We start from the raw sequence: 22,839 nt of genomic DNA, 5'->3' as shown, positions 1-22,839 counted from the left end.
AAAAAAAAAAAAAAAAAAATACTTAGGCACAAGAACAAATACGTTAACACGTTATTCACTGTCCTTCAAAGTGCTGGGCAAGAAGGTGCTCTTAAACCATTCTATTTTGTTTGAGAATTTCCAAATAAAAGATTAAACAAATCTCTTTTTCTACCATCTGTTTCACAGTTGTTTGATCACAATAAAAGGCACCAAACTTTTGACAGGATCTTTACGAAAAGATGGACCCGACCTGCCTGGCTTTTTTTTTTTTTTTTTTTGGTCAACTTTTCTTCAGAAAAAGGAACCTAAAACCCAGGGATTTAGTGCAGGTATTTATCAGGAGCTGCGGAAGCTGGGCCAGGAGGCAGGCTCAGAGAGCACAGGGGGAGACACTTACAGTCCGGACAGCAGCCGTTAAATGCCATCCTGCAGATGCCGCAGTTCTCATCGTTGGCCACCCAGAGCCAAGTGGCCACGCCGTTCCAGCACTTAATCTTCACCTTCATGGCAGCGGAGCCTGCAGGCTGAGGGGAAGAGGGTTACCTGCTAAATTCAGTCTGCAGAGCTACAACACCTAGGCATCAAAGCAGCCCAGAGGGTGAGCGTTGCAGAACAGCTCCTGGAGAACAGCTGCGCACAGGCAGCAATCTGCTTGTCCCTTTAGCCACCGAGAGAAAAAGGCACATCCCTGGCTGCGCGTGGGCAGGGAGATCACATTTGGGAGCGCAGGGCGCTCTCCCGGGTTTGGTTTTGCCACTCACTGAGGATCGCTTCAAAAATCCCAAGTAATACCTTAAGTGCATGAAAAGGGGCACTGGTTTTCGTTAACAAATTGCAAAAAATATGCCACACGACATTTTAAAAATATTTTTTAAAGTGCTGGGCAAGAAGGTACTAACTTCGGGGTTCCAGGTGGAGGCCAAAAATCCCGCTCGCTACGTTTTCATCTCCCGGGAAAACAAAGCCAAAAAAACGAGCGGCCCGTGTGAGCTCGGATGCGACCTGCCTCGGGCCGCGCCGATGGAATCCGCCCCCACCAGCCCGGTCCCCGCCTGGGTCGGCGGCCGCGGCATGGGGCGGAGGTGACGACCCCAGTCCGCTCCAGGAACCCGGCCGCCCGCCCGCAGCGCCCCTCGGCCGTGGCCAACCCGCGACCGCAGGGAGGGGCTGAGGGGCGCCAGGCACCGCCCCCAACGGCCGCCGTCCCACCCCTGCGCCCTCACACCTTCGCCAACCTAATCACGCGCCGCCCCGCCCGCCCTTCCGTTGGCAGCGCCGGCGTCCGCGCGGGAAGTTATAAAAACGACGGCGGCAGTGGCCGGCACGCTCACTTGCGCCCGCCTAGCCCCGTGCACGAGCGCGCACGCGCCTCCCCGCCCCGTGCACGCAGCCGCCCACCAGTAGCCAATCAGCAGTCGCTCCGAGGCCGAGGCTCCGGAAGGGCCCGCGAGGCGCAGGAAGTGACGCGCCGGCGTGCTGACGCGCGGGCTGGAGCCGAGGCCCGATTCCGCGCCCGCCATGGCCGACAAAATGGACATGTCTCTGGACGACATCATTAAAATGAACCGGAGCCAGCGAGGCGGTCGCGGCGGGGGCCGGGGCCGCGGTCGGGCCGGCTCCCAGGGCGGCCGCGGCGGCGGAGCGCAGGCCGCCGCGCGAGTGAATCGAGGCGGCGGGGCCATCCGGAACCGGCCGGCCATCGCCCGCGGTGCGGCCGGCGGCGGCGGCAGAAACCGACCGGCGCCCTACAGCAGGGTGAGTTGGGAGGCTGGCCGGCGCCGCCGGAGGGCGGAAGGGCGAGCCGGGGCCGAGGGCCGCCCGCGGAGGCCAGGCCGGGCGGGCTGAGGTGGCCGCCGGAGCGGGCCGGCCCCAGGCCCGGCGGGTGCGAGCGGGCGCCGAGCGGGTGGTGGGCGGGGGCGAGGTCGTGCGGTCGGGGCCTGGCCTGGGAGGCGGAGACCCTCTCCGGCTCTTTGTCTCGTCTGGGCGCCGTGGCCTCATGGCTGCGGGAGCTGAGGGGATGCTGGGCGCGGCCGCACCAGCGGCGGGAAGTTAGTCGAAGGGAACTGAGAAGTTGCGCGGCCGCGGTGGGACCGTGGGGCTTCGGGCTGGGGGATTGCATCGCCGGGCGAGGGTTGGCGGCCCCTTCTTCGCGGCGTTCTCCAGGCTCCGACGAGAGAGGGTCTGGGGTAGCTGTGAGCGCAAGGGAGAGCCCTGGACTGAGACTCACTGGTCTGTCTGTGTTTTTGCCGTTCTTTCTTTCAGCCAAAACAGCTTCCTGACAAGTGGCAGCACGATCTTTTTGACAGTGGCTTCGGGGGTGGTGCCGGTGTGGAGACAGGTGGGAAACTGCTGGTGTCAAATCTGGATTTTGGCGTGTCAGATGCTGATATTCAGGTAAGAGCAGGGAGTTTCTCAGCGAGCTGTTCGCCTTGCACAGAACGGATCACGTTGTTTGGGACGTGGCCCTAAGTCCCCTCCCTGCTGTGCAAGGGTTACCCGCTGTTCCCCTCTGAGGGGCTGCAGGGCAGACGCAGTGCGAGTGTAGAGCAGAGGCCTACTGGGGCTGCAAATCCGACAGGTAGGCCAGTGCGCAGGAAGACAGGACCCTAGCATAGCCTGGGGAGCTCCTGCTCTTTGAAAGATGTTCTGCGAGTGAAAGGCATCTGCCAGGGCTTCTGATTTCTCACAGGGACACAGATTGGTCACGTGTGAGTGGTTCCTGTGTGTTGCTGTTGGACCTAGGCCACTTGCTTTTTTGATTTCGTGCCTATTTTAGGAAGCTAATGTGAGAAGAATCTACTCAGCGTAACTGATAAAGCTAACGTACCCGTGTACTCTTCCAGCTCGGTTTGCCCTGAGCACGGCGTCTCAGCCTCAGTGCTCTGCAATCTTATCATTCCGCGGTACCCCACGTCTTGTCAGTGGCATGGTTCTCAAACCTATCTTTGGTTGAGCTTAATTTTTTCTTTTTTTCCTTTCTTTTTTTTTTTTTTAACCTCAAAGACATTTAAACTTGTTTTCTGGTTAAGAAATGGCTTTTTGGGAGTCAGTCTTGGAGATGGCTGGGTCAGGGTGCTGGGCCTCCCTGGGTTCAATTCCCCAGAGCCCAGCCACTTGGCTTTGCCTTGGGAGGACAGAGGAGGGCCAGTGAGCACTCACAGTGTCTCAACACTTTTTTTAAGGTGGTTTCTGGCATCCACTGGAAACCGCTTTTGGTGAACTCCACTTCCCGCTGTGTGCCTGCGGCCGGAGTAGCCCCACACTCTGGGTTCCCTCTCCAACTCCCAGCCTGCCTGAGGTCAGGGCAGTTTCCATGGCAGCGCTTGACTTCAGACTTTGCGGCAGGCTTGAGTAGGAGGAGAGGGAAAGGTGAGCCAGAATCCGCCTTGGGGGAAGGGTTGGGGTCAGGGCTCCCGAATCAGCAGGCCCTTCTAGCTGCTCTGGTCTATCGGGCAGCTTCCCTTGGTCTTGATCTCGGCCACTGCTGTTTATTGGAACAGCCCTCGGGTGTGCTGTACGTTTTCCTTTATTTAAGAGGATAGTGACTTAATTTTGTGCCCTTTGCGACTTCCTTTACCTGCGTCATGGTACAGATGGCAGGAGCCCTCAGACCCAGGTGCTCTTGGAAGTTGCTGTCCCTCCTGCCCCATCCCTTCCCTCCGTTCCCATCACCACTACCTGCTTCCCAGGGAAGCACCCCAAAGCAGCTCACACTCCCAGGGACTATCCCTGGGTGGTCAGAAGGAAAACAGCTTTGTTGCTTTGCTAACAGCTGCTCTTTCTGACTCCCAGGAGCTCTTTGCCGAGTTTGGAACACTGAAGAAGGCAGCCGTGCACTACGATCGCTCCGGCCGCAGTTTAGGAACAGCAGACGTGCACTTTGAACGGAAGGCAGACGCCTTGAAGGCGATGAAACAGTACAACGGTGTCCCTTTGGACGGTGAGTCTGGGGCTGGAGCCAGGCTGACTGGGGGCTGTGACGTTTGGGCCAGCACCTGCCCGTGTAGGGATATGGCCCAGCCCCTGGCTGAGGACACTTTGCATTTGCCCCTTTGTCTCTCTCTTCCATTCTGCCACCTCTCATGCTGCCCCACACATCTGGACCAACCTCTTGTGAACCCCCATCCAGCAAGCTACATCCCTCCCCTCCTTCAGCTCCTTCCGGAAGACTCACTTCTGTGAAGCCTTCTCAGAACCGCCATAGTACACCTCTGAGTGCGGGGCTGTAGTCATAAAGACAAAGGTACCGGTTCTTCTTCCGTCAGGTCACCCACACCTGTCCACCCATGAGCACCCCGGACACCTGAGCAAACAGCCCACCTAGCCTGGACTGAGAAGGAGTGAGGAGTGTTGGTGGGGTTGTTGTCATTGCCATTTTGTTCTCCCACCAGTATCTCTAGGCCATTTCCCTTGTCAGGGGCATTTGAGACGCACAAAGGCCCTTTCCAGAGTTTGCATGGAGACCAGGGTGTGGTGCCGCCTGGTTCGATTCAGAACCTCTGATTGGAATGTGTCTTCTTGTATCCTTTGCCACAGGCCGCCCTATGAACATTCAACTTGTTACATCACAGATCGATACGCAGCGGAGACCCGCGCAGAGGTGATTTCCAGGGGCGGGATGAATGGCATGTGGTGCGGCTGCATCATCCGGGGCCTTCCTAGGTGTGTGAACAAGTCCCATTTCCTTGCTAGTGTAAACAGAGGCGGCATGACTAGAAACCGTGGTTCCGGAGGTTTTGGTGGTGGTGGCACCCGGAGAGGCACCCGTGGAGGCACCCGGGGAAGAGGCAGAGGCACTGGCAGAAACTCAAAGCAGCAACTTTCTGCAGAGGAGTTGGACGCCCAGCTGGATGCCTATAATGCAAGGGTAAGCCCTGGGCTGGGGAAGGGGGTGCGGCCCAGGTAGGGACCAGCCAGAGATGGAGCTGGGGAGCAGGACCTCCCTTGAGCAAGAGCCTGTTTTCCTGTGTTTCAGATGGACACCAGTTAAACAGACCAGCAAATCCACGTGTGGACCAGGACCCAGACGTCTCACTGCGCGCCCTGCTGGGGGGTGGGGTGGGCGGCTGGGGCTGTGTGGCCAATGATGGATTTGTTTCTTTTGTGTTTTAAAAATAGGATTTAAAAACTCATGTAAAGGTTTTCTTTCTTTCTTTTTTTTTTTTTTTTTTTTAATTCTGAAACAGACCTGTTTTGTACTGAGTTATTTTTGGGATAAATTTTACTGGTTGCTGTTGTGGAGAAGGTGGTGTTTTCACCTTTTCCATAATAAAATAGAAATGTGTGTAGAATTGCAGCTGTTTGATTCATCTCACTGTTGGAGTACTCACCTGGGCCAGAAGTTTGGTGTCTGTCCAGGCAGGAGGGTAGCGGAGGGGACCTGGAGGGAAGGGTGTTGGGAGTAGTCCCATATGTGGCATTTGGCACTGCCTGGCACTAGCATGGGGTTGGAGCCAGTCCGTGCTCTGGAGGACCATGGCTACCTTCTTTCCTGTCTCCTTTTCCACCTAACTCCTAACGCCTTACTCTCTAACTCAATAGGTAGGAGGACACCAGGGCAGTGGTGGCGCTTTGCCGGAGCTGCTTGTTCACTGTGCCTGCACCGCAAGGTGAGGTGATGGGGGTGGGGCGGGCTACCCTGTGTACTACCCAGCAGTTTCCCACGACCAGAAAATCTCTGGGCTGTTCCTTTTCTTGTACTCAGGTTCTCAGAGAAACTTAGATTAAGCTGTTCTGACTTTGTAGTGTAGTTCTTTCATTTTTATTTTTTATTTTTTTAATGTTGTCTGAGAGCAAAGCTTAAGGGTACGCTCTTTTTCTTTTTGAGACAGGGTTTTGCTTTGGCGGCCAGGCTAGAGTGCAGTGACACCACCATAGCTCGCTGCAGCCTCCAACTCCTAGGCTGAAGCCTCCTGCCTCAGCCTCCCAAGTAGCTGGGACTACAGGCACATGCCGCCACTCCTGATTAATTTGTTTTTGTTTTTTTTTTTTTGTAAAGACAGAGTCTTGGCTATGTTACCCAGGCTGGCCTTGCAATCGTGGCCTAAAGCGATCCTCCCTCCTCGGCCTCCCAAAGTGCTGGGATTACAGGCGTGAGCTATTGTGCCTGGTTGGTGGTCTCTTAATTGTGTATTGAGTAAAATAGCTGGTGGAAGCTGTGAGGATCTGTCTAAGAGTGGGGTAAGTCGGGGAGTCTTGTACCACCTGATGCTAGGTGGGGATGGGGAGAAGGGAGCTCCGGGGTCTCTGCCCCCTGTGTCTTCACAGCTGGAATGCCAGGCTGAGATGCCAGGAAGACCGGGGATCAGGTGATGGGAGTGGACAGACTGAGCCAGGAGTTCACTCAATGCTCCTGAAGCTGTTCCCTGCCTGTTGGGCAGCTCCTGCTGGGCACACGCCCCAGGCCACATTGCTTCAGCGTTGGGAAGAGACTGACTGAGTCATGGCGGGGAGCGGGACTAAGGGGTGGCCTTTAACTGTCAGTGACAGGTATCGCTACAGACCAGTGGCTGCAGCGTGCTCCGTGCCAGCCGAGGCCACAGGCTGGAGACACGGGTGAGCAGCGTGTCTAAGCTCAGCTCTCAGGAGCCCGGTCTCCAGGGAGGGTCATGAGATACCCAGCTTGAGTTGCCGTGGCGGTGAGAGAAGGCTGTGAGGGTGGGGAGTCGTCTGCCCGGTTGGAATGAGGCTGTCCCTGAGGAGGCGCCTTTGGCTGGGCCCTGAGTGCTGGAGCGGGACCTGAGCAGGCGCGCGCCGGCTGGGAGGCCGCTTGCTGGAGCACGAGAGCGGCCTTGCTCCCCACTGCCCGGAAAGCTGAAGAGAGCGTCTGGTGGAGGGGAGATCAGGCTGAATGAGAGGTGGTGGTGCTGGGACCCGCCAGCCTGGCAGGGTGGCGGCTGGTGGCTTAACGGGAAGTGGAAGGAAGAATGGCCTGGATATGGGGCCTGTTGGCACCCTTGAGGGGAGGCGCATGGGAGTGAAGCATCATTGAGGCCTTTGGCTGGGGCGGGTGAGGATAGAAATAAGATGTCACTACTGGGCCGGGCGTGGTGGCTCACGCCTGTAATCCTAGCTCTCTGGGAGGCCGAGGCAGGCGGATTGTTTGAGCTCAGGAGTTCGAAACCAGCCTGAGCAAGAGCGAGACCCCGTCTCTACTAAAAATAGAAAGAAATTAATTGGACAACTAAAAATATATAGAAAAAATTAGCCAGGCATGGTGGCGCATGCCTGTAGTCCCAGCTACTCGGGAGGCTGAGGCAGGAGGATCGCTTGAGCCCAGGAGTTTGAGGTTGCTGTGAGCTAGGCTGACGCCACGGCACTCTAGCCCGGGCAACACAGTGAGACTCTGTCTCAAAAAAAAAAAAAAAAGATGTCACTACTGGAGCAAAGGCCAACGTTTGCCTGGGGGACGCGGTGCAGGTGCTGCCAAGTGGTCAGAGGAGGGTGGCGGGGCGTGCGGCCTTTGTAACTGGAGCGATGGGGGCAGCTGGGGCTGGATGCCACCTGGGCTCCCCGTGGGCAGTGAATGGTAGAGCTGGGCCGAGCGTCTCGGTCGTATCAAGCCTTCGCTGCTTTATCTGTGTAACACGGGAAACCTCATTTTACTTCAAGGGCCAGAGGACCATTTAACTTATTGTCCAAACTGGGATGCTTTTGAGATAGAGGAGGAAGGGGACTGACTCTTCTAGTGCTTGCACAGAGGGCAAGTGGAGACCAAGGGCGCCTTGGCCAGCCAGACCCTCTGGCCCCTTGCGAAGGGCGGTGCCGGGACTGGAGTAGAGAGTGCAGGGCCAGCACACGCTGTGCAGCAAGCTGCCGTCCCCCAGACAGTACGCACTGAAAGGATGAGAGACGGGGTCGTCCTGTGTGTTCTTCACGTGCTTTGCGCAGTGAGCTGCGGCGGGCCGACTGGCCTGGCAGCCTGCAGGCGGCCTTCAGGCACATGGGGTACACCCCGTGCCTCTCGCAGCCCTGCGGGCCCAGACGTGGGCTCACAATTCACGCTTAGCCAGGGTTGTGCTTTGTGGGCTTCCAAGTGCGTGCAGGGAAGGAAGCCCCTGTTCTTGTCCGTTTCTCCAGCCCAGCGCGGGTCGGGAGTAGGAGCTCGCGGCCGCTGGCAGCAGAGGCAGCACGTGCACTGGCACGGGAGCTTGTCGCGGGGCTGGCAGGCGGCCTGCCCAGCTCTGCCTTTGGCCTGAGGTCCTTTAGCGCGGCTCTCAGGTTCAGTCACGTGGCTTGTGACTAGAGGAAGTGGTGAGCTGTGAGCTCCCACAGGGTCCTTGGCTCCGGCTTGGTGCAAGCAAAGGTCTGCAGCGTGATCGGGCCTAAGGAGGGCAGCCCTCTTCCTTTTGTGGACTGAATCGTATCAAACCTCGTGTTGGGTTGCTGCGTCTGTACCTGGGTCTTCATGTGAATGAGTAACTTTCCGTTCTTACCTTTAGCAAGCTGATAGTCTAGTACAGGAAACTAGTGAGAGGTTCCAGTACTGTGGAACGACGGTGGAAACGTGAACTTCGAGAGCCGTTTCCTCTATTTGGGCCGCGCAGCGTCAACAAGCGTCTGCCGAGGGCCTGTGGATGTCCTGTACGGATCTCATTTACCTCCTGAGAATCCAGTGACACCATCTTTTCACTCTAGAGCTTAAAGAAAAGGAAGTTTATCTCCTTACCCCACAGCCCTGTGAGTGCCTGCTGCATGCCAGACACCATTTTCAGATGCCACGGAAAACAGCAGTGAGCCAAACAGAAGCCTGCCTTGTAGAACCTACCTTCTAGCGAAGGAAAGGCAGGAGAAAGTGGAATTTGGACGTCCGCCGGCGGCGAGGCTGTGAAGAAACAAAGCTGGGAGTGGCGAGGGCCCTGCAGGCCTCAGGTCTGGAGGGTAAGAGGCAGGAGCCCCGTAGACGCTGGGGGGCAGAGCAGAGCGACTGTGCAGGTCCTGAGGTGGGAACGCACTTGGGGAGCTCGGGAGCAAGCCAGGACCCCAGCGTGGCATGGGTGGGGGACAGGCTACCTGGGGCCTTTGTCTCCAGCCTCTGCCGGGCGTGAAGGAGGGAGCCCTGCTGGGACAGCAGCCGGAGGTGCGTCTGCCCTGGGAAAGGCAGCAAGGGTGGGGAGGCAGGGCCCGGGCAGAGATGGCCAGGGTCCAGCATGAGGGGCTTGGATGTAGGTGACATCCACACAGTGGCCAAAACAGGCAGAGCCATGGAGTAGACTGTGTTTTGTTGTAATAGTGTGTGGAACATGCAGTGCTTTTTAAAGAAAAGTAGAGTTTTTTTTAGCTGAAAAAGTAAGCTGGAAAGGGTGAAATAAGAGCTTTATTGAGATGTTTCTGACATAACAGAAACTTCACAGACTTAAAACAAGGGCGCAGTTCAGGGGTTTTCTCTGCCTTGGCAGAGTCACACATCTGCCACCACTGCCAATTTCCAGAGCGTTTCCATCCCCAGAAAGAAACCTGTACCCACTGGCAGTGGCCCTCTAGCCCCGGCACCACTGTCGCGCGCTCTGTCTCTGTGGTCTGAAGGTTTCCTACGAGACTGGTGGCCCCTGTGACTTAGTGTAACGTTTCCAAGGCCCCTCCGTGTCGCGGCGCCTCAGAGCTTCGTTCTGTTTGTGGACGTCCGGTGGGTTCTGCTTTGTGACTATCAGAGAAATGGTACTAGGAACGTAGTTTTCACCTCTCTTGGAGTGGAATTGCTGGGTCACAGGGTAACCACGTTTACCTTTCTGAGGAACTGCCAAACTTCTCCAAAGCAGCGGCGGCATGTTGCATTCCCACCAGCAGCGTGCTGGGGTACGGTTACTCAACTACTCTTGTTGTTAGCGTCTGTCTTTTTTAGTTAGCTGCCCTACTGGGTGTGAAGTGCGCTCTCATTGTGGTTTTGCCTTGCAGTTTCTTCGTTATAATCTTTTATCTTTGTGTGTCTGAATCCAATAGAAGTGATTAAGGACGACTTTCCTCATGATCCAACTACAGACCGAAGAGTCGTGTTTTTCGCCGTCCACGTCCGTCACGTTTCTTTAGTCATCTTTGACTCCTAGTGCGTCAGCCTTTCTTGGTCTTTCGTGGCCTTGATGCTTTTGAAGGGCACTGTCAGCTGTTTTGTGGGATGTCCCCCAGTGGGGATTGTCTGACCTTTCTTTTATTTTTCTTTCATTATTTTTTTCACCAACGAGTTGTAAAAGATGCCCTTTCTTATGATCAGACTGGGGTTGTCTGTTTCAGGTGTGAATGCCACAGCTAGGATGTTCCCTCCTGGGCGCATGGCGCCGGGACACCTGATGTCAGCCTGTCAGACTCCTGGTCATGCTGCCTTGCTCACTCAGTTTAGGTGGTGGCTGCCTGGTTTCATCATCGTAAAGTTACTGTTTTCCTCTTTGTAATCTATAAATATCTTGGGGAGATACTTAGATACTAAGAGAATATCTTTTCAAAGTTACGCCCACTACTTTTAGCATCTGTTGGTAGATCCAGTAATTATGACTGTGGTATTCAATGGTGATTTTTGCATTTCCCTCATTTATTTCGAGTTTTTTTTTTTTCAGAGACAGAGTCTCGCTCTGTCTCCCAGGCTGGAGTGCAGTGGTGAGACCACAGCTCACTGCAGCCTCCAACTCCCAGGCTCGAGTGATCCTCCTGCCTGAGCCTTCCACAGGCTCCGCCGTGCCCGGTTCTTTGACGTTTATTAATTGGAATTCTCTAAGAAAGTGCAGTCCCTTCTCCACCATTTATTTAGCTGTTTATGTCAGTATGGATGCGGGAATTTATTCTATGAATTATAATCTGATACTCTTACTGTTTTGTTGCTCAATTGTTTGAGCTTTGGCCTCGGAAGCTCTTCAAGGTTGTGTCCTGTGCCGCTTGCATGCCTGTCCTTCCTTAAGCACTTCCTTCATTCCCAGCTCCGTGAAAGCTCTAGGTTTGCTTCTGTTGTCCCTGCCCTGACTCTGGAATCCCCCAGTTCTCCAAGGAGCCTCCTTTTCACTGGAGACTGGTGTGCTGGCTGCTTCTGGGCCCTCTTGGGACAGAGCTGGGAAGTACATACGTGTGCGCCAGCTCATGCACACACACCTGCGTGTTTACATCTGTAGCTATCTAGCCGTATATATACTTTTGAAAAAACCATGAGTTCAAACTGTTATCTCTAACTCCAACCCAACAGCTGGGTTCATTCTCCCCCTTCTCCTCTCCTTGTCTGTAGTGTCTTCCTGTAACAGGGAGAAAACCCGGCGCTCAGAGTGACTGCCGTGATGTCGGTGCTTTAGGTAGACACCTAAACCCGCTTCAGGATTGCTGGCCCCGTACCCTCGTGAGAAGCATTTGCTAACCGGGTGCGGTATTTGTGTCCTGCTGTTTTTGTGCTTAGCCTTGTTGGAGTGCCGGCGTCGGAGCGGCCAGGTGAGCGCTCTGCGCAACTTTCGCAGTTAGGGCCACCTGTCCACCGCGTTCCCTTTGGCCTCCCCATGTGCTAGTTGATTTTTCCTTCTTTTTTTTTGTAAGTTACATATGTTGTTATGGAATTATATAAGGTTGTATGATTTTCATAAATTACGTTTATATGACTTACATTCTTTTTTTGGCTGTTATTTATTAAAAGTCACCCTGGGATTGACTGGCCAACCATTTGGTGGAAGATAGCAATAAATAATACATCATTAAAGATTTTAATGTAAAAATAAAGCCATGAGAATACCAAGGGATAAATCTCTTTCATTTTAAACACATCAGCTTGTCTGTGATCATGTAGCCTAAGCTAGGCCAGAGTTAATCTTGATGTTATCTCTGCAGGCTGTAAAAACATAAAATGTTCTATCTTGTTAATTTTTTATAAATTAATATCTATATATAAAAACGTGAGCACACAAGTTTTATTTAATATATAAATCCTTCATAAACAAGTCATTCAAGTTACTATTAATGATATCATAGACTTAATACTTGTTTTTTATAAGAAATTTATGTTGAATTGTATGAACACCCAAGAGTTCATAATGATGCTTAAAAAGAAACATCTAATGTTTACTTTTGGAGGTTGCCAGGGCACTAACTCATTCTAAAAACTGGCAAATAAAAGGAAAGAATCAGGCATTCAATTTGTCTTTTCTGTCCAGACTGACGTGGGGGGAATCAAGTGGTGACAGGAGGTTTGAGATTCTTTTTTTCTTTCGAAGAATTCCAGCTAATTAATGGAAAATAATTAGAAAGTCACTGTTTTACGGTGCCTGGTCAATTGATGCAAGTCGGAAACAATAAAAGTTGGGGGGCCATTGATAACGGACGGCGCAGCCCAGCTTCCTGGAGCCCCTGCACCTCAGCACAGGTAGAAGCAGAAGACGTGTCCCTGAGGTGACACGGTGGGAAGCCCACGGCACCACCTCTGAAACGAGCCGGAGCTCATCCTGTCTGAGGAGCTCGGGGATGGAAGGAAGGGGCTACCACGGGACACCTGGAGGATTCGGCCAGCAAATCCAGAACGTTCTTCCCAAGCTGCCTGAACTCGTGGGCACCTAAGTGGCACCAGGCACAGAAGAGGAGATGAAAGTGGGCACCGGGCACCATCCACGTGGACTCTGCCCAGGTCTCAGTGGGCAAACAGCCGGAACAAGACAGCTCTGAGACGCGGGGAAAGGGATACTAAGCACAGTCAGTTGTGTAGGTGTGTGCGTGGTATCATTAGATTAAAAATAAGAGCACCTATCTTTGCAGAGCGGGGAGAGCTTTCAACAACCTCTGTACTTCAAGCAGTACCAAGAAAATCAAGACAAACAGAACATTGGGAAACATTTACATATAAGGACATGAATGGGCAGTTCACAAAAATACTTCCAGCTATAATCCCAGCTACTCAAGAACATTGCTTGAGCCCAGGTGAGTCCAGCCTGGGCAAAAGTCAACATCATCCTTTCTGAGAAAGGATGAAGCCAGTTGTTTTTCATTCTGATGAAATAATTCTATATGTAGAAAACCTTAAGGAATTCCACAAACTAGTAAATGAATTTTCAGAGTTGCGGGATGTAAGATCAATACACAGAAATCAGATGTATTTTATATATTAGGAATCAACAAGCCAAAAATGACACGAAGAAAATTTCATTCACGTTAGCATCAAAAACAATAAAATACTTAGAAACAAATTTAACAATAAAGTGTCAGACCTGTACACTAAAAACTATAAAATACTGAGAAACTAAGAAGATCAAATACACAAAAATTCTATTATGGATTGGAAGACAATATTAAGATGGCAGTTCTCTCCAAATTGTTCTATAGATTAAACATAATCCCTATCAAATCCCCGAAAGGATTTTTTGTAGGAATTTTGAGCTGATCTTAAAATTTATATGGAAATTCACAGGACCGAGGGTAGGCAAGACAATTTTGAAAAATAATTTAAGACTCATATTAGCTGATTTCAAATTTTCCTACAAACCTACAGTAATTGAGAAATACGATATTAAGGACAAGCCTGTCAATGGAACAGAAGAGTCCAGCAATAAACTCTTAAATGTACGGTGAAGATTTTTCAACAAAGGTGCCAAGACATTTCAATGGGGGAAATTACTATCTTTTCAACACATGGTGCTGAGACAAATGGATGTCTGTACACAGCAAAGATCTTTGACGCAAAGCTCCTGCCGTACAAAAAGATCAACCCAAATGGATAGTAGACCTGACTGTAAGCTGAAATTGTAATATGGCGTTAAGAAAATGAAAGACAAGTCACAAAATATTCAGAAATCATGTATCTGATAAAGGGCTTGTGTACAGGATATATAAGAACTCCTAATAAGACAATCCAATTAAAAATGGGCAAAAGACTTAAATAGGTTTTTTCTTTTCGAGATAGGGTGTTGCTCCGTCTCCCAGGCTGGAGTACAGTGGTGAGATCACAGCTCACTGCAGCCTCCAACTCCTGGGCTCAAGGGGTCCTCCTGCCTCAGCCTCCTGAGTAGCTGGGACTACAAACATGCGCCTCCACACCTGGCTAATTTTTCTTCTATTTTTAGTAGAGATGGAGTCTCACTCTTGTTCAGGCTGGTCTCCAGCTCCTGAGCTCAAGTGATCCTCCCGCCTTGGCCTCCCAGAGTGCTGGGATTACAGGTGTGAGCCACTGAGCCTGGCCCTAATCAAAGGGTTTTTTTTTTTTTTGAGACAGAGTCTCACTCTTTTGCCCGGGCTAGGGTGAGTGCCGTGGCGTCAGCCTAGCTCACAGCAACCTCAAACTCCTGGGCTCAAGCGATCCTCCTGCCTCAGCCTCCCGGGTAGCTGTGACTACAGGCATGCGCCACCATGCTCGGCTAATTTTTCTATATATTTTTAGTTGTCCAATTAATTTCTTTCTATTTTTAGTAGAGACGGGGTCTCGCTCTTGCTCAGGCTGGTTTCGAACTCCTGAGCTCAAACAATCCGCCCGCCTCGGCCTCCCAGAGAGCTAGGATTACAGGCGTGAGCCACCGCGCCCGGCCTAATCAAAGGGTTTTTAAGCAACATGTAAGATGATGCTGTATAGAACATTCATGTGAGTAACAGAAGGTGTGCTGTGGTGGGGCAGTGGTCTGCGATATAGCTCCACTGTTTTTCAAATTTTTCAAATTATTAACATTTTTGATAGTATAAAAATGCTGCAATAAACATGTCCTTGTGACTAAACCTTCATGCACATCCACGGTTATTTCCACAGGATACGTTCCTAAAAGTGACCTCACTAAGCCAAAGTGTCTGAATACTGTTACGCTGTGAGGTGTGGTTTCCATGGTTTTCTTTTGCTGTGCTGCTCCTGGCGTTGAGGATGGCCGTTCCTGTGTCCTGCACTCACATCTCTTCAGCTGTTTTTCTGTTTTGATAAAAGGTTCAAGATAACATTAACCTTCCCTTGCCATGGTACAAAAAAACTAAAGGAAGCCAACCTCTGGGGAGGCTGAGGTGGGAGGATCACTTGAGCCCAGGAGTTCGAGGCTGCCGTGAGTGATGACCACACCACTGCCCTCCAGCCAGGGCAACAGGGAGACCCCGTCTCTAAAATTAAAAATAAATAAAGAAGCAAGAGTCCATCATGACGTTACTACAATCTCAACAAATGCTGCAGGACAGGGATTGGGAGAGGCACAGCACCCCCGTATCTGGTGTGGAGCCTTTAGGGACTGGGCCCCCAGCAGGGGAGAGGAGCAGCAGTACGGCTGGGCCTGGCCACCCATGTTTCATGGGGCCTCTCCTGATGCTCCAAAATGCTCCTTGTTTGGGCAAATGTCTGAAATCTCTGATCAACTGGAGCAAAGGACGTGAGAATTCTGGGGTCCTGTGGTGACCCCCAGGCTGAAGCAGCCCCATCATCTGCTCATGGTGGCAGGAGCGCCCTGCATATTGAAAGAGCCCAGGGGTTCCACAGGGACAGAAGTTTCTCCGGCGTGGCTCTTGTGTGAGGTAGCCAAGTGGGCTGCTCCCCAAGAATTTTGTGACTCAGTCTGGAAGGAAAAGCCCCGGCTGTGCCCGCCAGCAAGCAGGACCAGGCTTGGACCAGGCATGGACCAGGCTTCCAAGAGGAGGACTGCTGGAGTGCGAGAGGCCGCGCCCCACCGTACACAACCTTGTCCACCCGGAGGGACACTCAGGGGACAGCAATGCGCTGGGGGAACAGCCCGTGTGAGGGGACGGCTGTGCTCGGGGACAGCCACTGGAGAGGGAACAGTCGTGAGGGACGTGTGGGTGGGGACAGTCATTGGGGAGCACAGCCGTGTGGGGGACAGTCATGGAGGAGGGCAGCCACGCAGGGAGGGGGCCGCCATGCGCTGGAGTCTAGATTTGGCAGAAGAGGTCCCAGCGCAGGGGCTCGGTGAGAACTTAAGGCCACGTCCAGCGTTCACTCTCAAAGTCCGGGGACACAGGGACAAGCGCCGACGCCCAAAGGCGCAGGCGGACCGGCGGGGTCGGGGCCAACCACGCACATCCGCGGGTCTCCACGGGCCTCGAGTGGGCGCGCGCGGACGACCCGCGGCGAGAGGCCCGATCCAAAGGCCCGGCGGGACGGAGGGGCGCTCCGGACTCGTGTGACGGGATGTCTCGTTTACAAAGACGACGGCTAAAGGTATTTCCAAGTGAAGTGCGACATCAATCCCCACGGGGGACGCGCCCACGGGCCTCAGTCCCGCAAGATGGCGGCGGCGCGCCCTCGCCCGCCGCGCTTGCGCGCCGGCCGGCCCCGCCCGGGCAGCGGAAGTCGCGTGACCCCGGAAGTGACAGGCCGGCGGGCGGCGGCCGACGACGTTCGTCACTCGGTGCGGGAGGGAGCGAGAGTCGCGCGGCCGACCCTCCGGTGAGCGGCTTTGCGGGGCGGGGGCCGCGCGGGAGGGTTGCGGGGGCCGCTTTTTCCGCGCCCCGCCTACGTCCGCGGCCGGGTCTCGCGGCCGGGGCGGGGACGGCGGCGGCGCGGCCGGGGCGGGGCGCGAGCGGGCGGCGGCCCCACGTGCGGGCCCCGGGCGGGGGCCGGGGAGCGCGGGCGTCCCGCTTCGGGCGTCTCGCGTGGCGCCGCGGCGCCGGGGGCTGGCGGGCCGCGCCCTTCCCGGGGATGGAGGCGCCGGGCGGGGCCGCCGCGGTCATCGCGCCCCGGGGCGGCCAGGGGTGGGGCGCCATCCGCCCAGCACTCAGATTTCGGGCCCTGCGGAAGTGCCGGCCGCGCCCCGGGTTGGGTCGCCTGCGGCCGTGCTCGGGGGCGTCGGGGCGGGAGCGCCCGGAGGAAGCAGCGGGGCTTGGGCGGGTGGCGCGGGAGGGTCCGGGGCGTAGGCGGGTCCCTCTCCTGGGGTGGGCTGCGCCCCGACCCAGCTCCCACGCCGCCCGGAAGGATCCGGGCGTGACGAAGCCCCGCGGCTGCCTCGCGTCGAGGTCCCTGCTCGGTCAGTGCTGCTCCGGGCACTTTTGGGTCTACAAAGAGGGTCCTGAGAATACTGAGCGGATGCAGTACTCCTAAGGTCTAGCTCACAGACGCTCACAACTGGAGGGAACCTCAAAACACTTAGGACCCCTGTGGGACTCTGGCTGGCCCCTGACTTCAGAGTTCTAGGAGCATCCTGTGTTTGCAGGTTGAGCCAGAACAGACTTGTGTCCCTGACTAGCCCAAGGAGCATCCCTTGGCTAGGACACCCGGCTATGGTACCCACTAGGGAGGTCCCTTAGGGCAAGGGGACTAGAGTAGCTCAGAGCAGCAGGGCTCTAGAGACCAAGGGCCCTGCCAGTTGGGTCTGGGGCCAGGTATCCACCGGCTCCCTGTATGCCTTCTGCTTGCGGGAGGAGGTGTGACCTGTATCCCTGGTGATGGGCTGCAGTTCCCACACAGTCCTGGATGCCATACCGGGGCTAGGGCCCTCAGACTGCCCCAAGGGCACCCCCAAGGTAGGCGGGGGTGGGGGGAGGCAAGTGTGGCCCCCTAAGCGGCAGGAACCTGTGCTCTGGGCCCTTAGTGAAGCTCTCCCCAAGCCAACCCTCCTGCACCTCCCTTTGGGGCCCAGGTCCCTAGGCCTGCCTGCTTGCCACCTGCTGAGGCTCTGCTAGCACAACCTGCCCCTCAGGCTGCCATAGCCCCGCCCCGCCCCGCCCACAGGTGTCACAGACCCAGGCGAGAGGTGAGCATGGCGGAGCAGGAGCCCACAGCAGAGCAGCTGGCGCAGATTGCGGCTGAGAACGAGGAGGATGAGCACTCGGTCAACTACAAGCCCCCAGCCCAGAAGAGCATCCAGGAGATCCAGGAGCTGGACAAGGACGACGAGAGCCTGCGCAAGTACAAGGAGGCCCTGCTGGGCCGCGTGGCCGTCTCTGCAGGTGAGCCTGGGGCAGCAGGAAGCCCCGTGGCTGCTCCCTGCCCCTCCCCCACTGGTGGCAGAGGGAAGAGCAAGGGGTGGGCTCTCACTTGCTGTCATTCCCCAGACCCCAACGTCCCCAACGTCATCGTGACCCGCCTGACCCTGGTGTGCTGCTCAGCCCCAGGCCCCCTGGAGCTGGACCTGACAGGTGAGTGGAGGGAGGCCCTGGGTGGGGCTCGCTGCGTCCTGTTGCTTCCCCTAAAAATAACTTCCTGGAGCACCGGCGCCCTCTGGTGGGCAGCACAGGAGGTGCGGCCAAGCGGTCTTTGGAGTCTCTGGCTTTGTGTGGGGCTGGGGGCGTCCCTGAAGGCAGCTGGGTGGCCCTGAGCCTCCTCCCCCACACAGGTGATCTGGAGAGCTTCAAGAAGCAGTCCTTTGTGCTGAAGGAGGGTGTGGAATACCGGATAAAAATCTCATTCCGGGTAAGGCAGTGGCTTCTGGAGGCAGTGGGGGGCTGGGGCCGGGGCCGGTGGCTGACCCTAGCTTCGGGTCCCCCCAGGTGAACAGGGAGATCGTGTCCGGCATGAAGTACATCCAGCACACGTACAGGAAAGGCGTCAAGAGTAAGCGAGGGCCCGAGGGGTGGGGCTGGGGGCAACCCAGGTGTGCCTGCTCCAGGGGCGGAAGAGCAGCGCCGGTGACCACCCCTTCCCTGTGGCCCGCAGTCGACAAGACCGACTACATGGTGGGGAGCTACGGCCCCCGGGCAGAGGAGTATGAGTTCCTGACCCCCATGGAGGAGGCGCCCAAGGGCATGCTGGCCCGCGGCAGCTACAACATCAAGTCCCGCTTCACAGACGACGACAAGACTGACCACCTGTCCTGGGAGTGGAATCTCACCATCAAAAAGGAGTGGAAGGACTGAGCCCGGCCTGGGAGACGGGCAGGGCGGACGGACAGGCGGACGGATGGACGTGCCCCATCTCCACCCCAGCCCCTCCCCCCATACCAAAGTGCTGACAGGTGACAGGGCCCCTCCCCGGCTGTCACTTCCACCCGGGTCTGGCTCAGCTGGAGCTCCTCCGCCCGCCCCTCCTCAGCCCTCCAGCCCACAGGCCCCCAGCCTCCTCGGTGGTCTCGTGTCTCGTTGCTGCTTCTGCCTGTGCTGTGGGGGGGAGAGGCTCTGGCTCGGCCTCTGCTGCCCTATCTGTGTCCCTCCGGGTCCCCTCTACTTGTCATGCCTGAGGCCCTGGCTCTCAGAGGGAGCAGAGCGTCGTGCGGGGCCTCACAGGCACACCCCCTCCCACCGGGCGTGGAGCCGGGCTGCCAGGCAGGGCCCCTCTGGGCTCTCCAGCCCCACACTCCCGCCGTCATCCATTGCTGTCGGTTCCGTCTAACCATGATGCCTTAACATGTGGAACGTGCCGTGGGGGCCGCATTAACCTCTAACCCTGTGTCTGCATGAGCATGTGGTCTCCCTGTCCTTGCCTTGTCCACGACTCCGGTGGCCCGGGGAGGTGGGGTGGGGGTGCGCTGCCGCGGCTTCCCAGCCTGCTGGGCCTGGCCAGCCCTTCCCCTCCCCCAGCCAGGGCTGTTGGGAGGGCTCCCGCTGCCTGGGGAAAGCCAAATTGCCAAAACTCAAGTAGCCTCCAGTCCCACCTGGGAGGCTGTGTGTCCTGACGCCTCTGCCTTCTCTGCCCGTGGGGTGCTCGGAGCCACCTCCCCCACAGAGAGCCCAGACAAAGCCAGTGGCCGAGCCTTATCGTCCTGCCTGGAATTGCGTTCCTGGCCTGTCAGTATTTATTGCCTCCAAATGTGCCGTCCTCTGGGCCAGCTGGCCTGCCACCTCTGCCCCCAGGCTCTCAGTGCCACCCTCCCCGGGCAGGCCCTCCCTGGACCCAGCAGGACAAACGGGACCAAGTGCACACAGTTGGGAGCCATCTCCTGTGCCTCCCTCCCCCTCCCCGGTCTTTGTGTAGCGTCCGCCAGGCTCAGGCCTCAACAGGCAGAGGTGCCTGTCCCTGCTTCTCCTTTTCTGACCGGGAAATAAATGCCCCTAAAGGAGCCGGGGTGTTTGTGCTGCTTGGCATCTCAGAGTCTGGGTGGGAGGTTCGGGGGCGGGCAGGGTGCGATTCCTCTGCTGGCTCTCAGGCGCAGAGACAGATGGGGACTGGATGTGGGGGGGGGGTCTGGGGTTAGGATTTAAGTCCCCTGGCTGGCTGGAGGGGCCCTCACCTCCCACCCGAGGTGCAGTAGCCACTGGCCCACTGCAGCTATTTGATGAGAAAGGAAGGTAAAACTGTCACGCCTGCTCCTTCCACCCCCTGTGGCATGGCTCCTGGCTACCATCGGGTGGTGCACTTCTAGAACTGCAGCAGGTGGTGCTGCCCTGCAGAGGGAATGGTAGGCCAAGGGTCACAGTGTTGGCCCTGGAGCAAGGTCCTGGGATGCAGACAGGTGCAGAGGGCCTCAGGGCTGGGCGGGGAGAGGCACTCCAGAACTGGCCTCACAGTGAGCGCCCTCTAGTGCCCGCCCAGGGCCCTGAGTGCAGCCCACACGGCACAGTCCAGGGGCCTCGCTGGAGGGACAGAGCCGGTTCTGGAGTGAATGGGACAACTGCATCCGCAGCCCCAAGCTGTGGGGCAGCCCGAGGGAGAAGCGGCCGTGGTGCGCCGGGGCAAATCCTCGACTGGGGCAGGAAGTCAGAGCCAGGGAGGGAGGGGGCCACAGAGAAGCTCCAGGGGCATCAGCTCTTCACAGCCCCAGCCAAGCACGCCCCCCACCCCAGGAATGGGCAGGGCCAGGTGTCTAGGAGGCAAAGGAAAGAAGGCCAGGGGTGAGCAGGAGATGGAGAGGACGCGCACTGCAGGGCTACTGCGGAGCCGGCCAGCGCAGCCCCGGCCCAGGACTCCTCGTCTGCAGGGGCCTCTCTGAAAACCACCCCCAAGAACCCCCACTAACTTCAAACTGCTGTCCCCTCCCCGCCTGCTCTGGAAGGGGGAGGGGCAGACGAGCAGCTCCAGCACAAGATGAAGGGTCTGTCCCAGAAAGTCCCCCTTTTCTGGCCTGATGTCAGTTTCAAAACCTGTCTTCTCTGTGGTCTGAGCCTTTTAGAGAGTGGTTGTATTTCATGCTTGGGCAGCTGTGTCCTACACAGGCCACCTCCGTCCTGGTGCTTGCCAGCGGGGTGGGCCCTGCCAGGGAGTTAGCTGGGGTGGGCGAGGAGATGCCCCCGTGCCTCCTAGACCACTGACACACACCTGTGCCAGGATGGCTCCCACAGGCCCAGCTGCCGCCCCGGCCATCCTTACCAGGCTCCTATGGGAGCCAGAGGCTGATCCCGGAGCTGGCCCTGTGCTGGGAGCCCAGACAGAATGGCGCCTTCCCGCCACAGCTGGCCCAGAGGCAGATGTGAGTGCCCCAGGAAGGCTGGGCCAGCCCCTAGGGCTGACTCTGTGGGAGGCAAAGACCCTAAACCAGCCTCTCACTGGAGCTGGTCACACTGGCTCCTCAGCCCTGAGCCTCTGTCCCGAACAGACCAACTTCTCCTGGGGAGGGGTGGGCTTCGAGGCGGCAACTGGGGGCCAGCTAGTCCCTCAGCTCTCCCAGCTCGCCTCCTAGAAGGCCCAGGGAAATCTCCAAACCCAGGATCAGTCTGTGTTGTCAGTGGTTTGGTTTGCAGGGCAAGGGCCTTCTAAGGCACATGTTGAGCCAGAAGCTTAATCTTTTGTGCTCAGATTTCCCTAGCTTCAGTTAGACACGTGAACTCAGACCCAAGTGCCAAGTTGTACAGACACACTGCCAGTAGCCAGGACTTTGTTCTGGCTCCTCCCCTCGTGCAGGGTAACATGAGGTGGCACCTGCCGAAGGTGCCTGACGTGTCTATCAGGTCCCAAGTCTAACCTGAGCCTCTTGGTCCCACCTAGACCTGTTTGTACAGCCTGGTGCCCGGGGGCCTGGCCTCCCCACCCCCATGAGCCAGCGCCTGTGGCTCCCAGTAACCCCCAAGCTTCCACCTCCTCAGCCACTCCCAAATGGACCCTTCTTCCACTGAGAATGACCAGTTGCAGCTAGTGCCAGCCCAGGCAAAGTCAGAGTCTGTGACATGGCCACCTGATCACCAGCTATGACTTTCGATAACCTTCCCTGTGCCCAGCAGTCTTGCACCACAGTCAGCACCCACCTCCACCCATGGGGCCCACGCCTGCCACACCCTGCTCCTGGACTCCTGGCGCAGCAGGGCTGCTGTTTGGCAGCGGGAACTGCAAGGAGGTCCTTGAGAGCACTTCCCAGGTGCCTGCTAGCCTACTGTTAACCCCTCAACACCTTGATCAGACTGTGGGCTGAAGGGGAGTTGTTCTGAGAACTCTATTTTTAAAAATAGTGTTAATCAGGCTAGGCGTGGTGTAATCCCAGCGTTTTGGGAGGCTGAGGCAGGAGGATCACTTGAACTCAGGAGTTCAAGACCAGCCTGGGTAACATAGGGAGACCCCGTCCCTACCAAAAAATAGAAAAATTAGCTGGGCATGGTACCGGGTACCTGTAATCCCAGCTCCTCAGGAGGCTGAGGCAGGAGGATCCCAGGAATTCAAGGTTACAGTGAGCTGTGATGGTGCCACTGCACTCCAGCCTGGGTAATAGAGCAAGACCTTGTCTCTAAGGGAAAAAAAGATTAATATTAAACATTTGATTACTCAGCAGTTCAACAAATATTTAATGGACTTCTCCAAGCGTGAGCCTCCCTGGAGACTGTCCTGAAGCATCTGTGATGGTCCAAATAAATGCCAGAGTCACAGCCACCAGGTAGGCCCTGACCCCCAAGGACACACTCCTCACAGGGCCTGGGCACGAGAGTGAATATGACGCTACCTTCTCTTCCTACACTTGTTCTTGGAAGACACGTGAGCAGGCCTTAGAAAAAGGAGTCAGACACCAGCCCTCCCCTCAGGCTGAGGCCTACAGAGCTGTCTGGATGAACCAGCCTACATTCTAGGGGGCAGGACGCCTTATCCAGCTCTTAGCCCCAGGAGACAGGGGATCTCTCAGGCCATCCCCAAACCAGGCC

At 56.2% G+C, this 22,839-nt stretch overlaps 3 protein-coding genes across 8 annotated transcripts in view; 2 read left to right on the top strand and 1 right to left on the bottom strand.

Annotated features, from left to right (window-relative positions):
- The window catches only part of ANAPC11 (anaphase promoting complex subunit 11), a 5,038-nt gene extending 3,632 nt beyond the window's left edge, over positions 1-1,406 (bottom strand). Inside the window, exons 1-2 of one of the 5 annotated variants that reach the window (XM_012656413.1) lie at positions 1,381-1,406; positions 380-506 (exon numbers count right to left, since the gene is read on the bottom strand). In XM_012656413.1, the coding sequence (XP_012511867.1) occupies positions 380-488 (109 nt within the window). In that variant the 5' untranslated portion in view covers positions 489-506; positions 1,381-1,406. Of the gene's footprint in view, positions 1-379; positions 507-881; positions 1,090-1,207; positions 1,329-1,380 lie in introns of those variants that run through there. The other 4 variants (XM_012656410.1, XM_012656408.1, XM_012656412.1 and 1 more) reach the window with 4 other exon arrangements.
- Positions 1,407-1,478: 72 nt separating this feature from the next.
- On the top strand, positions 1,479-5,276 carry ALYREF (Aly/REF export factor). Its single transcript, XM_012656407.1, has 6 exons — positions 1,479-1,737; positions 2,245-2,376; positions 3,775-3,922; positions 4,519-4,582; positions 4,675-4,849; positions 4,958-5,276. Exons 1-6 carry the CDS (start codon positions 1,501-1,503, stop codon positions 4,970-4,972), a joined length of 771 nt encoding a protein of 256 aa, XP_012511861.1. The 5' UTR covers positions 1,479-1,500; the 3' UTR covers positions 4,973-5,276.
- Positions 5,277-16,195: 10,919 nt separating this feature from the next.
- Positions 16,196-19,838, top strand: ARHGDIA (Rho GDP dissociation inhibitor (GDI) alpha). Of its 2 annotated transcripts, none has more exons than XM_012656380.1 (6): positions 16,196-16,294; positions 17,576-17,793; positions 17,899-17,982; positions 18,180-18,256; positions 18,334-18,397; positions 18,500-19,838. In XM_012656380.1, the coding sequence occupies exons 2-6, from the start codon at positions 17,604-17,606 to the stop codon at positions 18,697-18,699; spliced, it is 615 nt and encodes a 204-aa protein (XP_012511834.1). In that variant the 5' UTR covers positions 16,196-16,294; positions 17,576-17,603; the 3' UTR covers positions 18,700-19,838. The 2 variants fall into 2 exon arrangements, with proteins under 2 accessions (XP_012511834.1, XP_012511835.1); XM_012656381.1 differs by lacking the exon at positions 16,196-16,294 and adding an exon at positions 16,832-16,871.
- Positions 19,839-22,839: the final 3,001 nt, after the last annotated feature.

Source organism: Propithecus coquereli, unplaced genomic scaffold (assembly GCF_000956105.1).
Source record: "Propithecus coquereli isolate 6110/MARCELLA unplaced genomic scaffold, Pcoq_1.0 Scaffold501, whole genome shotgun sequence".
In the NCBI taxonomy this organism is placed as follows: Eukaryota; Metazoa; Chordata; class Mammalia; order Primates; family Indriidae; genus Propithecus; species Propithecus coquereli.
The sequence above is the reverse complement of the archived record's forward strand: the minus strand, read 5'-3'. Positions and strand labels throughout refer to the sequence as shown.